General features: G+C 30.4%; 2 protein-coding genes across 6 annotated transcripts; both read right to left on the bottom strand.

Moving 5' to 3' along the window:
* Positions 1 to 2,517: 2,517 nt before the first annotated feature.
* On the bottom strand, positions 2,518 to 12,986 carry LOC130667067 (chromodomain-helicase-DNA-binding protein 1). 3 transcript variants are annotated; one of them, XM_057468462.1, is made up of 10 exons: positions 12,845 to 12,986; positions 10,933 to 11,048; positions 10,319 to 10,633; positions 9,759 to 9,965; positions 9,497 to 9,684; positions 8,760 to 9,411; positions 8,475 to 8,682; positions 4,157 to 7,962; positions 3,975 to 4,091; positions 2,518 to 3,901 (listed from the first exon to the last, which is right to left on the bottom strand). In XM_057468462.1, exons 1-10 carry the CDS (start codon positions 12,851 to 12,853, stop codon positions 3,628 to 3,630), a joined length of 5,892 nt encoding a protein of 1,963 aa, XP_057324445.1. In that variant the 5' UTR covers positions 12,854 to 12,986; the 3' UTR covers positions 2,518 to 3,627. The 3 variants fall into 3 exon arrangements, with proteins under 3 accessions (XP_057324445.1, XP_057324446.1, XP_057324447.1); XM_057468463.1 differs by having other exon boundaries at positions 9,759 to 9,962; XM_057468464.1 differs by lacking the exon at positions 10,319 to 10,633.
* An 850-nt stretch (positions 12,987 to 13,836) lies between these two features.
* On the bottom strand, positions 13,837 to 17,810 carry LOC130667068 (hsp90 co-chaperone Cdc37). Of its 3 annotated transcripts, none has more exons than XM_057468467.1 (6): positions 17,635 to 17,810; positions 17,225 to 17,358; positions 16,686 to 17,136; positions 16,307 to 16,612; positions 16,000 to 16,226; positions 13,837 to 13,978 (listed from the first exon to the last, which is right to left on the bottom strand). In XM_057468467.1, exons 1-5 carry the CDS (start codon positions 17,665 to 17,667, stop codon positions 16,014 to 16,016), a joined length of 1,137 nt encoding a protein of 378 aa, XP_057324450.1. In that variant the 5' UTR covers positions 17,668 to 17,810; the 3' UTR covers positions 13,837 to 13,978; positions 16,000 to 16,013. The 3 variants fall into 3 exon arrangements, with proteins under 3 accessions (XP_057324450.1, XP_057324448.1, XP_057324449.1); XM_057468465.1 differs by having other exon boundaries at positions 13,841 to 13,982; positions 17,635 to 17,809; XM_057468466.1 differs by lacking the exon at positions 13,837 to 13,978 and having other exon boundaries at positions 15,701 to 16,226; positions 17,635 to 17,809.

Here is a 17,810-nt window from a genome sequence, read left to right as displayed (position 1 = left end):
GGGCCAGTTTTTAAAACCGGGTTTATTTTTAATGCGGATTTGAATTATTATTGCTAGTATAACTATATATTATTAATATGTAAATATACTAGTAGTATTAATGACATGAGAAAATTTATAAATTTTAATTAATGAAAATTAAAAAAACGCGCGAACTAATTTTTAAAATATTTAGGACTAGTTTTTCAAACCGGGTTTAAATTACTATTGCTGGTATATCTGGATATTATTAATATGTAAATATACTAGGAATATTAATGACATGAGACAAATTATAAATTTTAAATAACTAAATTTTTTGCGCCAAGAAATTATTTTTCTGTGTGCCAGCCTTTAATGTGAACTAAAATTAAAAATCTGTATTTATATTTATTTAATAACATCATTAAAATCTAACGTACAATAATATTATAATTTTTGATTGTTAATATTTTTTTTAGTTATCAATCGTAATGTATATCAATCTTATAACATATATATATTTTTTATATACTATGGACTTGATCATTAATTAACGGTCTCAATATGTATTTGTGATCTTGATTATTTAAATAAATGTTATTTTATGGATTTTCATAATTTGGTGTCATTGACGTATCAGCCGACAGCTAAAAATTAATTTTTATTTGTAAATAAAAAGAACAATTTAAAAAAATTGAGACAAAGTAATTTTTTTAAATATTCGCGCGCCTTTTTTTTAAATTATGGGTGCTTTTGAAATGCGCTGCGAGCAACTGTAGCGTAGTGCATTTCGGAATGCACCCTTATTAATTATTATTACTTGCGCAGTAAATTTAAATATTTGAAAAATAAATTATTGGAAATGGGAGAAAAATTAAAAATCGTACGTCAAAATAAAATGGAGGCAGAATATAAGAGAAAAATATTTAAAAAAAAACACGCAAGTGTTTAAACAAACCTTGGCGGGAAAATAATGTGCAGAAGGGTGTCCAAATACACTTGGAGATTTAAATTAAATTGCTCCAAGTGTATCGCAGCTAAAAAACGTCACTTAACTGCTATTTCCCTACCAGACGATGCCAGATGATTTTGCTCAGAAACTAGGAAGTTATCAGCATCAGCCATCAGCAACACTTTACACTAGCACTGGACACTCAACACTTCACAACACCACAGACACTTTGCACAATTCAAATTTTACAAACACTGCACATTTTAATTAAATAATAACTATGAGCAACAAATTTTATGAATAATTACGACGACACTGCAATGGCGTTTCAATTCAAACGTAAAGAAGGATCTGGACCACTACTGCCATTGTCAATGATACTGACTGCCGCTATCGAATCGCCAGTTGATACAAACCAATCGATTTTGCGATTCTTCGACCGCCCCCACTCTAGCAAAAATTTAAACGTCGAATACAGTGACGCGCAGTAGCGCTGCCTTGGCGCGAAATTTCAAAATTAAAATTTATTAATATCTGCTACATTCAAACTCATAAATAATTAACAATCAACAAGTAATTATTTAAAGTGAATATCTATCAATAATAAAAGATGTCAATGTCAACTATAAGTATAATTAATTTTATTATATTTATTTCAAGTAATGGTATTTAAATAAAACAAAAAATGAAGACAAAAAAGTAATAAATTCATATGATGGAAATTATATTTTTTTTATTACACAATTTAAACTAAATAAGTATTACTTAGTAATTAATTACTTAATTATAACATTAGTTTGTTATTTTAAATGTTTTTCATCTATTTACACATTTTTTAAATCCGCATTTATTTTATTATTTTTAGTATACGCTGGCTAGTAGTAAATTATAAACAATTACTCTTTCACTTTGATTTATATTTAGTGACCCAAACTTTAATTTAAATACCGTTAAAATTTACCATTTCTTATAAACCCTTTTTTGTGAATAACAAAGACGTGATGTTTATTTATATTACCAGTTATATATTTTTGTTAAAAATCAAGTGATGAAAAAATTATGTAAATTATATTTTTATTCTTCCACTCAGATCCTGTAAATATTTACACGTCAATGATAATTATTACTATAATAATAATAAAAAAAAAATATTACATTAAATTTTAATATAGTACTGGCAATTAATTATAATATTACATAATATATGTGTACAATTTAAAATTATCTTTATAAATTACATAGATGTCAAAATAATACGCGCTTCCAATTAATTGAAATAAAAAAATTAAACATTTGGATTTAAAAATTTACATGTGCGCGCGTATTTAAATTAATTTAATTTATTTATTTAAAACATACACGTGCACGTTTTAATATTTTTTAAAAATAAAAATAATTATTCGCACACACATACACAAAAAAATTAATTATACATTCGTAATTATTTATAAATTTAAAAATAAAATAAATATCGTTCATTTTTTTTTAATTACTATTATCCCTTTGTATCAACGCCTTTGTAATCACGTATCGTTTATAAGATTTAAAAAAAAAATTAATTGTTGATTAGTAAAGAAAAAAAAAATAATTGACAATGAAATATATCTGTCCTCTTTATATTTTTTATTTTAAATTATTTATTATCATTGTTTTTGTTTTTATGCAATCAAGAGTATGTACATAGTAATATAAGCTGTACAATTGTTAGACAGCGCGTAAAAATTTTAATTACATAATTTTTTTATAGTTATTATAATAATAATAATTATAATTATAATTATCGTAATCGGCGACACGCGCGCACGCAGAGAAAAAATAAACATCGAAATGCTAAATACAATAAATAAACATAAGGACTATTGTAGGGAAATTGTAACGCAATAAAACTGAACAAAAATATATGTATACAAACAATTATTAATATGTGATAAAATGTGTATATTTTTTTTACTTCATTATAAATAAAAATTAAATTCATAAATTGGCACATTAAAAATAAAAATTTCAATTTCCAATATCATGTATTATCAATTACTTATATATATATATATATATATATATATACGTGTTTATAAAAGATAATTGAATGTCGTGTATGTGTGTGTATGCACTCGGTTAATTTGACAATAAAAATTTCAATTTTTTTTACGCAGAAAAAAAAGTAATTAATAAAAAATATATTTTATATATCGTAGCGTCATTAAAGGCGATTAATTTTTTTTAAACGCGCGCGCGCATTTCATTCACAATTATATTAATAATCAATTAATTCATTAATTCATTAATTATAATAATAATAATTAAATACCATAACAATAAAAATTCTACTTAAGGTGTTTTTCTGTTGGTGTTTTTTGTACGCAAAAAAAAACACCGAATCCTAATTAATTGCTGTATATGAGGCATAAAAAAATTTGTTTTTTTTTTTCTCTAGAATATCGTTTGTCGCTTTACGTAATAGATAATTACATAATGCATAACTGACGAAGGAAGAAATGTGTAGCGGTGGTGAGGGAGACATTATCAAATGAGATGGTACATAATAAATTGGAGTTAATGCACTCACACTTGCACTCATGAATATATTCATTTGTACAGACATACATATATGCATGCATATATATACATATATGAATAGATATACGCATACATCGTGCACCCAATACAATTATACACATATATACTTGAGGACGGTAGTTGTAAGAAAAAAATCACTACGTATTGGTATTCGATGACGGTGGAGGCCTTCGATCGTAATCGCGTCTGTAATCTTTATTCGGTCTCCAATCATTTGAATAACCGCCACCACCGCCACCGCCACCCCCACTTTCTCCGAGGTATCCTCGATTTCTGTAATGTCCTGATGGCATATCTCCCGGTGGATAATTTCCTATTCCTCCTCCACTGTTGTAGCTACCAGCCACTACCGGTCCCCCATAGCCGTAATTATTTTGAGGTGGCGGACCTGATGAGTATCTATAGTAATCACTAAAAAAAAAAGTCAATCAATCAATCAATCAATTAAATGATAAATTATATTAATTCATTTCATAATAAATACCTTCTTTTGTCATTAATGTGCATTCCGCGATCACGATCTCTGTCGCGATCACGATGATATCCACCTGCAGGCATTCTGCTCCCGTAATCAAATCTATCGCGCTTGTGATCATTGAATCTTTAGAAAAAAAAAGAATTGATTATTAAATAATTTAAATAAAAAAATAAATATGATTAATTTACCTGTTATCTCTAGGATCCCTGGACTCCCGGTTCACCCAATGGTCGTCATCACGAGCGCCACTGTAATGTCCTCCACCAGCAGCGTATCCTCCACTGTCGCGTCTAATTCTCTCATCCTTTGTACTACCAACTAATCTATCCATTCCTCGGTCGTGCATTCTATCTCTATCTCTGTCTCTATCTCTGTCCCGATCCCTGTCACGTTTAATGTCTTTACCGTGCTTCGAAGACTCCTTCAATTCTTTTTGTCTCATAGTATCACTACCACTGACACTATTACCGCTGTTTGAGTTACTATTCGATCCAAGTGGTACCGTAGTGGAGTTCATAGCACCGGTTGTTGTTGAGGTCGACGAAGTGGCCGTTGTTGTTGTCGCCGTGATCAGTGTGTTCGGTCCAGGGGTGGTCGACGAATGTCTGCTGCTATTATTTGAAGTATTGCTGGTGTGATGATGATGGTGATGATGATTTCCTGTCAAATGTTTTTTGTTGGGTAGGCTGCTGTTTGAATTTTCTTCACTCTCGTCAGCAAAGCGTCGTTTAGATGACCGCGAATCCTTGCCAGTGTTGGTTGCCGGTACGCTCGCTGGTGTTGTTTCCATTGATTGTTGCGAGTGATGTGATTTGTCTTGTGTGTGTTTCTGCTGCTGTGAACTTGACTCATCTTTTTTTTCAGGGCTTGAAAACATATTTGAATTATCATCTTCACCTTTGGAGCGCGTTGCATGTTTGTACAATTTATATAATTTTTTCGATTCAAATTCAGTAAATTTAGATACAAATTTCCATAAATTAGTACGCCATTCTTTTATTTGTTCAGGATCTTTGTATTCGGAAAGACATGTATTTATTTGATTACCTATTTGTACTAGATACTGACGTGTGTGTGCAATTTGTTCAGTTTGACTGAGCGATTGATCTGGTTGGTCCAATGCTTTGAGTGCTTTTTTAACAGGTCGCATTTTTTCTTTACACTCATTAAATACAGAAGGATCTAAATCACCTAGAACATCGAGTGCACGGGGTTCATTATTTGCCGTAAAATGCATTGGTCCAGTAGCCAAAGCAGATCCTCCTTGTTTGCTCCTTTTATTTTTCTTACCATCTTTTTTATCTTTTTTCACTTTCTTCTCTTTCCTCTTATCCTCAGCGACGACAGCCGAATCAGTACCTCCACCACCAGTAGCAGCAGCAGCAGCACCACCGCCACCGCCATCACTAACTTCGTCCTTAATTTCTTTTTTAACAATAGTATCTGCCTCATCTTTTTTACTAACATTAACATGCTGCTGCTTATCACCTTTAAATTTAGGTTTTTTATTTTCGTCACCTGATCCACCGGCAGCACTGCCACCACCAGCGCTGTCATTATCATCAACCAATTCCTTAGTAATAGCTGATTTTATTTCTTTCGGCTTACGTGGTTTTCGCATTTTACGCGTCAACCCATGCTTCATATCCATCTGCCTCTTCAATATTTTCAATAAATATTCAGCACGTGCGTTCAATTGTTTTACCTGTGGTTTGTTATCATTGGGAAGTATTTTATCACCAAGTTTAAGACTCGAATCCATTTTTATAGCCTCCCATGAACCCATACCATGAGTATAAATACCGCGCAATAAACGTGAATCGTCATCAGAATTCCACTCGCAATCGAAGTTCGCTGGCTTTAATTTGACATCCAAGTGCCAGGCCGCGCGCTGCTCCTCATCTTTCGGTAATGCCTGATCCAGTGGCTCTAATTCCTTCTCAGCTGCAGACAATGATTTAGCATTTACCATAACACCAGACAACTTAAACGTTGGGCCCCGCCCGCGTTTACGTCCTTTCCCCTCTTTCTTAACTTTTTCCTCTCCTTTATCACGCGAATGCGTTTCTTTTGACGCTGTTTCAAACTCGGCAATGCAAGCATCGCACCTTGACTTCATTAGCTCACCGAGATAACGTAATTCAGCCATTGGTTTCTCCTGCAACTCACTATCAACAGCGATGTCATCAAGCCGCTTCAATGGAGCCGGAAATTTTTTGTAACTCTTTATAAATCTGCGTATTTCAACGTCAGTGAAACTTTTAATTGATTCACGCGGTTGCATGCGAGGTCTGCCACGTTTTTTCGGTCGTTCATCATCAGTACCATCAGCATCACTGCCACCACTGTCGTCACCATCATCACTCTCCTCATCAGTTTGTGCTTTACGTCGTTTTCTGTTTCCTCTATCATCTTTTCCACCACCTCGACTATTAATCTGCTGCAATGTTTTACGACTACGCGGTGGTAAATATAAATCTTCCATTTCTTTACATTTCTCATCTTGTTCGATTTTCTTACGAAAGTTTTCCGGTATTATTTCTGCCCAATCTTTACTTTCCTCGCCATTATCATTAGCGTCAGCTTCCGTGACTGGTTCTGTTGATTCTTCTTCAAATGCCGCAAAACTGGCAACTTTGAAAGCTGATAACAACTCATCCCCAACAGTTGCTGGTGCACTGCTGTCATCTCTAGTTTCAGCACGACGTAAAATTTCATCGATATCACACGTCGGCTCTTCATCGCCATCCTCTTCGTCTTTAAATAATTCCTCCGCTCCGAACTTCAATATTGCATTCAAATCTTCTTTATTAAATGGATTATTATTAGGAGTATTACCGGAAGCTTTTTTATCTAATACAGTCCGTCCAGTTGTGTCCATTCTCTGTATAACTAAATGGTCAAGTACCATTTTTTGTTTCGCCCGTTCAACAATTTCTTCTTCAACAGAATTTTTCGTAACTAAACGATAAATATTTACCTGATTTTTTTGTCCAATACGATGAGCACGTGCTTGTGCCTGTAAGTCATTTTGTGGATTCCAATCAGAGTCAAATATTATCACAGTATCAGCAGTCGCTAAATTAATACCAAGACCACCAGCACGTGTTGATAATAGGAAGCAAAAATCAGTAGAACCTTCAGCATTGAAGTGATCAAGAGCTTGCTTACGTAATTCGCCTTTTATACTTCCGTCTAAACGTTGAAATGGGAAATGACGTTTTTGCAAATATTCACCCAAGATGTCTAACATTCTAACCATTTGACTGAATATTAATACTCTATGACCTGTTTCACGTAAACGTACCAATAGTTTATCGAGTAAAACCAGTTTACCCGAACCTCGAATTATCTGCTGTAAATAATCTTCATTTACTTCCTTTTTATCTCGATCATAGTCCATTGGTTTCGTTAAAAATGCATGATTGCAACATTTTTTCAATTCAATTACAATATTTATAAATGTCATTGTCGATCCCTTGACGCCTTTACGTAATGCATTGTAATTTTTAGTTAATATCCATTTGTAGTATTGCTTTTGCAGTGATGTCATTTCAACCCGAAGAATCTGTTCAACTTTTGCTGGCAATGATTTTTCAACATCTTTTTTTACACGACGTAATATAAATGGTTCCAACTGTTTGTGCAACTTTGAATATCCCTTTTGTGCAGCATTGTCATGTTCTTTTTCAAATTCTTCCCAGTCGGAAAATTTATTCGGCATAATAAAATGTAGTAGTGCCCATAATTCTTTCAAACTATTTTGTAATGGGGTACCGGTTATTAAAAGCCGATGATCGGTACGAAATTCAGTTAAAGCTTTGTACAAAAGTGAATCGTCATTTTTTAGTCTGTGCGCCTCGTCGACTAGAAGTACCGACCAATCGAGTTGACCCAAAAATAATTTATCTTTCAATACAATTTCATATGTCGTAAGTATTGCGTTAAATTTTAATCTTTTGGTACCGTAGTAACACCACTCGTACTCGCGAATCTGGTGGACAAATAAATTTATTATTATTATTAACAATAAATAAAAAAAAATAACAAAGATTTCATACCAAATTAACTTTGGAAATTTTAACTCTTATCATTTTTTTTTTAATTTATTATTAAAAATTACTCAGATAAAATTACTTGTAAATTCCCGTAATTATTTGACTATTTATAGAAAAAATTAAATAGGAATAACTACATTTATTTTTACATATACTTATAATTTTTTATATCAATAATATCACTAAAAGTATCAGAAATAATCGTAAATAAATCAATCAAATAACTCACGGACACGGGAAATTAATTCAGCTGAGATTTTAAAAAAGTATTCAAATAAATATTTTTGTATCTGATAGTAATTGCAAACAATACTGACATTATATTAGTGATCAAAAATAAATAAATAATAATACCAAATAATGGACGAGTTTAAATTTCCCAAGTTGCTGTTGGTCAGCAAAAAAAAAATAAAATATTAAGGAACGGTAAATAAATAAATATACTTACGATATTACGGGAAGTAACGTCACCTAAATAAGTAACAAAATTCATATCAGGTGCCCATAAAGTCATCTCACGTTGCCAACAAGTCATTGTCGACAAGGGTACGACCAACAAAAATGGCCCGTGAATTTGATGAGTGTGAAATAAATAATAAAGGAAGCATATTGTTTGGATTGTTTTACCCAATCCCATTTCGTCCGCTAAAATAACACTGAAAAAAAAAATTTAATGTCAAGTAACCGAAAAAATAAAATAAATTATCAGTAATAATAATAATGATAATGGTACCTATTATCTTTACACCATGAATGAATCATCCAGTTGAGACCATCCATTTGATAGTCACGAAGTACTAAATCTTTTCTACCACCGCCTAAATACTTGGGCTGCTCTTTGACTTGATGAAACTTTGGTCGTCTTCCGGGTACTTTATTATGTCTACTTGGTGTTCTTTTAGAATCCTCACGATCGCGAAATTCTTTTATTTTGTCCGGCCACTTTTTAACAATAAGCGCACCATCTTCCCACGTAGCTTCAGCATAAGGCAAGCTTTCCCATTTACAATAATAGTCCGGGTACTCAGAGTCAGGTTTTTTATATTCAGCAATTATCCTCTCGACATTATTATAACTTTTTAGGAGCTCTTGCTGTAACTCCAATTGACATTCAAAGTAATCAATATCTTCAGGACAAGCATAAGCACGCCATTGTTTTATTTCACTGTCACGTTTTATAAAATTGTCTAATTTTTTTAAGCCTTTTACTTTTTGTGCTTTCAATGATTCCTCAGACTCCCATGTGTTGTGTATGTGAGACCAACCTTTCCATTTAATCAGGTACTGTACTTGACTTTCTTCTTTATTTGATTCATTGTCGTGTTTTGGTAAATTTGGATCTCCATTTTCTTCAACCGCATATACAGTTGTTACGTTACCAGTCACTTTAAATAATTAATAATTAATCATCTCAATTATTAAACCACTACAATTAAACTATTGATCATTAATTAAAAAAAAAATACATACCTCCTTTCTTCCCTATTCTTTCAGCTAAAATTCTTTCAATAGTTTCAGCATTATCAGCTGGATCTAATTGATGTGATTGTTGCTGAGCTGCTTCATCAACATCAACTAAATCTTCGCTAGCTGTACCTTCGTCGCTCTGTTCTTTGTAACTGACTGCTGCTGTTCCTGCTCTTCTCGATGCAACATGTCTATAAAAAAACAAAGAAATAAGTCCTCATGATCACCAATTAATTAAAAAAAAAAAAAAAAAAAATTAACAAACCTCCGGTTGTCATCACTATCGAATGATGAGTTATCAGAAGAAGCTGACATAAGACGACGTTGTTTTTTTTTCGGACGTACATTATCTTTAGCTTTTTGAGCAGCTCGTCGATTTATCGATTTACTTGTCGGAGGAGGCAATCGTCGGTTTTCAAAGTCCTCGGAATCAGAGTCTCCTGATGACTCGGAATTCCACGAGTTTTGACTACTGTACAACAAAAATTTTAAAAAAATTTAATTGTTTTGTTATGATTTATGCGACCCTCTTTCACTCCCGCCGCTAAGATGCATTGAAATAATTTAATATTTAATTAAATGGGAATTATTATTATTAATAAATATGCAAATTAATAAAAAATACCATGTATTCTTACAAAGTATTTAATTGATAAGAACAATCATGTTGCTTTGTTGATCGATAAATGTAAAAGCTTATTTTGCATGCGTGCATTACGTGTTTACATTAATTATTTAAATATTATTAATACTGAATTCTGGAACCTGGTTAATAAAAGCAAAAAAAAAAGAAAAGAAAATAAGATGTTATTAATTGTTACCTACCTCTTTTTTTTAAGTTTTTTACGGTTATCATTATCACTATCACGTGATGTATTTGTGGTGTCAAGTCTCTCCGGTCCCTTCCGAGATCTTCCCGATCTCCTGATTCCATAAATATCGGGATTGTCGTCCCACTCACGACTCGACTCGCGACGACTTTTGATTTTAGCTGATGTGCTGTTACCCGACGAGCATTTGTTGCTCTGAAAACTATCATTTTGTGCAGGTGCATCGGATTTTACCGATTTAGCCGAGTAATCAGATCCTGCTGAACCCGCTGAGGAATTTGAACCGCCACTGCTTGATGAGCTAGAGTCACTTTTTATCCCAACCGAGGATTCAATAAATTTTTTATTCTCCACTCAACTTCTTCAATATATTTATATTTAATATTTATACACTACTCAGTACACATGTGAGATTGAACAATAAACACATGTGTGTGTGTGTGTGTGTGTGTACATAAATTAAATTTACGTTAAAATTAAGTGTTTTTTATAATTTAATATTTAAATGAAAGTTGATTGTGTTCGTTGCAGAAATTTATTAACGTGATTTCATATATTATTTTAATTATAGAATCAAATTAATGACTTTTTTTTTTTTTTTACACTTACCTATCACTCTCAGATCCGGAATTACTACCAGAGGAACTGCTACTTTGGTCACTTTTACTCTCATTATCCGAATCAGATGCTGACTCTTTGCCAGACTCAGATTCTATCTGCGTTTTCTGTATTAATAATCATAAATATATAATTTAAACGAAAAATTCTAATATATATGCTTATATAAATTAAATATCCACGTAACGATGTTGTTTGGAATAAAATAAAAACCTAAATCAGCAAGAGCAGCCTTGATATTTTTCTTAAAAATTAAATACGTTTAATTTTATAAAGGAATAATAAATACTTATGTTTAAAGAATTAAATATATGAATAAAATTAAAATTATCATATATATTTTATTTATTTATTTTTATTTAAAACACCTAAAATATATTTACAACTTAAACATATTTTTATTACAGCAGTAATAAAATATCTTAAATTATTATTACAATATTAATATTATTTATTTTAAAACAATTATTCAAACTTGTTTTTTATTTTGTCCAATATATATATGTATATATATTTATATATATCGCAATTGTATGAATTTACACGTAAGACTTGTAAGTTAATTCAACAAAAATCAATAAAACTTATTATTTATTTAAATAATAATTCAAAGAAACGTAAATATAATATTTATATATATACATATATATATTTTCCAAAATAATTAAATTGTTTCAATTAAAATATATTATTATCAAATTATTAATATATAAACCCTAGCTAATAATTGTACATACATTTATTTATTTAAATAAAATTCGACAAAGCACTCAAGGGTGACATATTTATTTATAATCTCTGTTATTGCAGTTTAAAATAAACAACATACTTTATTCATCCAACACTATTTCAATATTACAATAATAATTATTATTATTTTCATTTATTTATCACTCCAATAATTGTCTTATTGACAAATAAAATAATTAAAAATTTAAACTCAATATATTTTAAAAAATTGGTCTGTATTTTTAGGAAATCCTTGAAAAAAATAAAATTTAAAAACCGTTTTGACGCGAATCTGACCACGTTTTTTACGAAATAATAAATTTACGTTTGTAAAATTAATTAAATAAACAAATCTAATTATTTTACAAGCAACAAATAATTAATAACCTAACGGAATATTAATAATCGATATATTTTTCACTTTTTCTAAGGATATTTGTCAATAAAAAAATGAATAAATCCTCAATTTAAAAGGTTATATTTGAATATAATTATTTAGCACAATCGTGAGTGAATTTAAATAAATAAAAATAATAATTAACGTGATAAAATCCACAGTAAATGCATTATAATTTGAGTTAAACAGCAGTTGTCGTTATAAAATGAACTGGATGATAAAGTTTGAGCTTAAATTGCAAAAATGGGTCCATCATAAAATTAAAATATCACAAACGGGTAAGATTGGTAATAAACCAAAGAATATTATCATGTAAAGTTATTAGTGGAACAATAATTATTTAATTGAAAAAAATATAATAATATACTGATGTAAACAAACTGATAGGTTATTACAAGCAGTATAAATTTATAATATAAAACTTAAAACATGTGATTTAAAATATTAAATCACAACGTGGTAAGTTTTGTCGACGAACCAGCGACCCCGCCCGCAACTTAATAAAATAATTATAAAGATATTTATTTATAATTATAATTAATATAAATAAATCTTTAAAGGTAATAATGTAGATAAAACACATACGGCAACGTGAATATTCGCTTATTCCAAACAACAAAGTTATATTTTTTCGCATTATTTAAATTTATTTATTTAAATAATAATATTTGTCAGATTGTTGTGATAATAAATATATAAATTATTATAACAACAATCGATTATTGTCAAGTAAAGAAATAGTTAAGTAAGCTAACGATTCTCGCACGAGCCACTCACCTGCATCATCCCGTCTCTCTACGCGTCTTACCGAGGCTTCAATATCATCCCCCTACTCTAATATCCCAAAAATATTATTATTTAACTAAAGTCAATGATAAATAAATTAATTGGACACTTGTAACACTCACAATATATAATATTTTAACGTCTATCAACTTGCAACATCGTACAAAAAATATCGAATTCTCACGTACTATATGGTCGCGGGCTTAAGCTCGGACGCCATTTTGTGAACTCACTCGTTCGTTCGCCTTCCCCTACCGTCGCCATTACGTTCCTTCGTCGTAGTTAGTTCACCAGCCCACCATATTACCCATAATCCAATACGCGCGCGCATATTTTACTTCAACTACCGTCTTTTCCCGTTTTCCTTATTGGCGCTTCCATCTTTACTATACTATTGCTCGTTCAAATTGTATAACAAACTATATATATACGTATATAGTTAACGACTAACGAAATTACTGATTGCTAATGACCTCTTTTCCCATTTTCTTTCATGCATAATTTCAAAATTTAAATGTAATTACTAAGTACGGAAATGCTGAATCTATGAGTGAAAGCAGCAGACAGAATTTTTTTACGATACTGAAGTTAGCCGACGTTTAATAATTTTTTGATTTTTTTAAAATGATAAATTATTAAAAAAAATATATATGAAAAAATTGCACTTATAGTTTTTTAAATTTTCTATATGTGCATGTTTTCATTTTTTTTTTTTTTATTATTTATCTTTTGGAAAAAACTTTCACAAAATATGAGATGTCTGTTAACTTCAGAATCATATTTTTTTTTTGAATTTGAAATAAATAAAATGGCTGATATTTTCAGTATCACATCATTTCCTTTCTTTAGAAAAAAAAAAAAATGATTTAAATGAAACTGGTTATTTAAAATAATTTTAGTTACTTTAAATGTTCATACATGCATGAAATTAGCATTCATATGGACACTCATACTCATGGTATTTTACGACCGCGGAAATTGTTGTTTGGAATAAACGCATATACACATTACATTACTTAGTGTGTTTAGTTTCTGAGGATTTGACTTCTTGGAGAATAGACTTAATAGAGCAGCTTGGCCATTTTTCATTCCACATTTTACCCACAAGTCACTGCGTCTCGATCTCTATCTATATACAGAAAAATTGTTGTTATTGTCATTATTTTTTATAAATATTAAATAAATTTATCACAATTGAAGATATTGTTTATCAATGGATGAAATCCTAGCAAAAAATTTTTTGATCCTAGACATAATTTAGTTTTTATGCATGAATAAAAATGTACCAGAACTGAGACAATTGAAATTACAAATAATTAAATAAATAAAATTTATAAAAAATGCACATTAATTTCAAAATTTTCTAAATGCGCATTTTTGAAATTTGATTTTATCAATTATTTACTCTACTTATTAATAATTAAAAATTTGATGTCTGCTACATTCACTCATTTTTTATACCCCAAGTAAAAAATTGTAACAAAAAAAAAATGCGAAATTTAATCCATGTGATTTTATATGAATAATTAATATATTTTTTAGATGTATCAAGAAATATTTAAATTTTAATTACACAACGTAAAAAAAATATAAATATATAAAAAATTACCTAGTAGTTTATCAACAATTTGAAATTTATACTAAGAATTAATCGTGTAATTTTATGTAATTGCCTGAGTAACAAAATGGTTCACAATACGTACAATATTTAAGAAATAAAGAAATATTTTATATTACAAATAGGTAGGGCAGTACCATATATTTATCATGATAAATAATTTGACGGAATATTTTTCCAGTTCGTTTATTTAATTTTGAATGGTTAATTTTATTTATTTATTTATTTATTAATAAATTTTGAGTAATTACCTGGTGGATAAAACGGATAAAGAGATCGACGCAGTTGGATTAGGGAGGGTTTACAATGAGAGACTTTAAAATACGTGTCGTAAACACAACGATACGACCATATTGTCAACATTGTTTTTGGTATACTATACTATGACTTTATCGTTGCTGTGTGTGACGGACACTTAATATTTTTTATTGCGCATGATCCTTTATTATGTTTGAGGAGGGTCTAGTATTTTTTGTCCAAACTATTCTCAAATCTCAAACAAATCCTCGAAATGCAAAAATAAGAACGAGGCTCGGCATTACTCTATAATCTAGTAATCTGCGTTTTCATTTTTGAAAAAGTTCATTTAAAAAAAAAACGCATAGTTCCCTAATCCCCAGAGAAAAAAATTCAGACCCTTTTTAATGATAAATTATTCCCTGATTAAAGAACTGAATTCGACCGAATTAAAAATTTTAATTCTGTTATATTCTGTCGAATTCTGCAAAATAGAATTCAACTGAATTGAAAATTTGAATTTGAATTAAACAGAATAAAACCGATTTAAAAATTTCAAATTCGTTTTAATTCGGATTCAGAACCAGAAATTGGAGAATTATTTCGAATTAATCAGAATTAAACCAAATAGAATTATTCAAATTCGTTTTAATTTGGACGAATTCTGGTTTTCCTACCGAATTAGATAGAATTTTTTTTAAGTTAGGTATCGAATTAACAGAATTTATCCGAATTAAACAGAATTAAAAATTTAATTCTGTTTAATTCGATCGAATTCAGTTGTTTAATCAGGGTAATTGTATGTAAGAGTTCACTACTCAGTTCTCGAGCTCAAAAAATTGGCCTTGAAAAACAGACCCTCGAAATTATTTTTTAAATTCGTCACAAAAATATCAAATTTTTTTAAACTGCAAAGTATCAGACTTTGGCTTCCTATCAAATAATGAAATAATGATTTTATTGAATTACAAATAAATTCGTCTAATTAATAATTCTTTTAAAATTACTTTATTAATGGAATATATAGAGGAGTGCTAACAATCGGGTGATTTGCCAGGCGAATATTTTTTAAAAGCCACATGTGTATTTACATATTTACTAAATAAAAACCCTTGTACAGAACATCCGCGACATGATTATCATTTTATTATATATTGTACTTAGAAATAATATTTTATATAAACATACATAATGCCATTCGATATCAATGAATTATTTATTTAATGATACAAAAAAAAAATTTAATGATCACTTTAAAAAAAGGCTGAATAAATAAATGCTTAAAACTCACAGCATCATGGATAGTTATTCTGGATCGGGTGTTGCTGTAGTAGGTTTAGCTTCACTTGATGATGATTCACTTTCATTAGCTTTATTTTCCTTAGACTTTGCGTCTGGCACCCAGAGCCCGCTGTCAATGCATCTTCGCATGTGATATTTAGCCTCATCTTCAGGCATCGCAGCGATTGTTTGTTGCAGCAATGGTATGTCCTGAGCTTCAAAGCATTTTTGTAATGGCTGCAATATAAAGTAATAAATAATTAACGAATCATAATAAATTTAAACCAATTAATCCAACACTGCTGATGTTCACTTACCTCAGGCAAACTCTCGAACACTTCAACAGGATCCAAACCACCTGGACCAAGTCTTGCTTTTCTCTCTTCCTCTTCAGCCTCTTTGAGAGCTTCGGCGACTTTTTCCTCGGCTCTCTTTCTGATCCGTTCTTTGAATGCTTCCAGTTCGTCATCAAATGACTTCTTGTATTCTACATCCGCTATCTGGATTCTGCTGAAGAAGGAACCGACACACGCCCGAGGATCTACGTCTAGTTGCTTAGATAATTCTAAAATGTACTGCATACAGATGCACTGATGCGCCACGTGCTCCATCAATTCGTGTTTCTGAAATATTCAAAACGTTTACATTAATAATTTAATTGATAAATTTAAAAAAAAAAATGAGTAAATAGTTTACCTGCTCCATTTCTAAGTTGATGCACCAGATTACTAAATAATTGGCAGTGTTTTCACAAACCAACTGTGGGTTTTCTTGTAAATACTGTTTACTGTCGTCATAACGTCTCAACATACCAAACTTCTTCAAACTTTTTTCATTCGTTTTGACGAACTCCTTCATCTTCAGTTCTCTCTCCTCTTCCGGCAACTGCTGATCTTCTTCATCCTGTCGTCTGCGTGGTTTTGTATTGATAACCGTTTTCGTAAACCCAGGATGGGCGATAGTGTCAACGTTCCAAGGCGTTAGTTTGTCTTTTTTCTTCAACTCATCCTCTTTAGCTTTGACCTTCTCTTCTTCCAGCTCTAATTCTTGGAGCAATTTTTTCAGAGCATTTAAATCTTCAGGACTTGCTTTCTCTTTCTCCAGGAGTTCTATTTTTTTCTTGGTTTCCACAACTTTTGAAACTGTCCTAAAATTGACATGAATATAATTTATAAAAAATTATTCATGTCTATTATTTATTTAAACAGAAAAAAAAAATGATAATAACGACTTACTGTTCTTTGATGCGTTGAAATTCTTCTTTCTGTTTTTTCTGTTCCTCCATTCTCTCAAGACGCGCTTGATGTCTCCATCTAAATAACGATGGAGTATCAATATTTGGATGGGTATCATCTTCATCATCTGAAATCTAATTCAAATGAATAATTAGCAGCTAATCAAAAGTATATCACTTGTCAGTAGTAAATAATTAAAAATAAAAAATTTATTTAAAATAATTAGACAGCTGACTGATTCTCGAAATCAATAGATGAGTTCAAAAGCAAACAATAAATTGTAATTTAGTCACTTGAATGCCGTAAAAAAATAATTATTATAATAAAAATCTCATCTCCAAGCTCCAGAATATTCTGTGACCAAACAATGTGAGTTTGCGTGTACGTATCTATAAATAAATAAAAATTACCTCGATATCTTTCCATTTGCTGTAATCAACCATTTTGCTGTTTCTAATTAGCAGAAGCGATTGTTTTTATCAAGTGATTATGATTATTTATAACAGATCAAATCAAATGTGTTAAATATTTAAGACGGCTGGAGGACGTGTTTTACTGTCTGCTCACTAAACGAGCGAAAACTCAC

Source organism: Microplitis mediator, chromosome 4 (genome assembly GCF_029852145.1).
Source record: "Microplitis mediator isolate UGA2020A chromosome 4, iyMicMedi2.1, whole genome shotgun sequence".
Lineage (NCBI taxonomy): Eukaryota > Metazoa > Arthropoda > Insecta > Hymenoptera > Braconidae > Microplitis > Microplitis mediator.
Note: the sequence above shows the minus strand (reverse complement) of the source record. Positions and strands in the feature narration are given on the sequence as shown.

Coding starts and splice junctions, on each gene's coding strand:
- LOC130667067 (XM_057468462.1), bottom strand. Junction 10,634..10,932: donor TCCGGATCTGAGAGTGATAG/GTAAGTGTAAAA, acceptor TGGGATAAAAAG/TGACTCTAGCTCATCAAGCA. Junction 8,683..8,759: donor TCATGGTGTAAAGATAATAG/GTACCATTATCA, acceptor TTTTTTTTTCAG/TGTTATTTTAGCGGACGAAA.
- LOC130667068 (XM_057468467.1), bottom strand. CDS start 17,667: ATGGTTGATTACAGCAAATGGAAAGATATCGAG. Junction 16,613..16,685: donor TCAACTTAGAAATGGAGCAG/GTAAACTATTTA, acceptor TGAATATTTCAG/AAACACGAATTGATGGAGCA. Junction 16,227..16,306: donor TGTTCGAGAGTTTGCCTGAG/GTAAGTGAACAT, acceptor TTTATATTGCAG/CCATTACAAAAATGCTTTGA.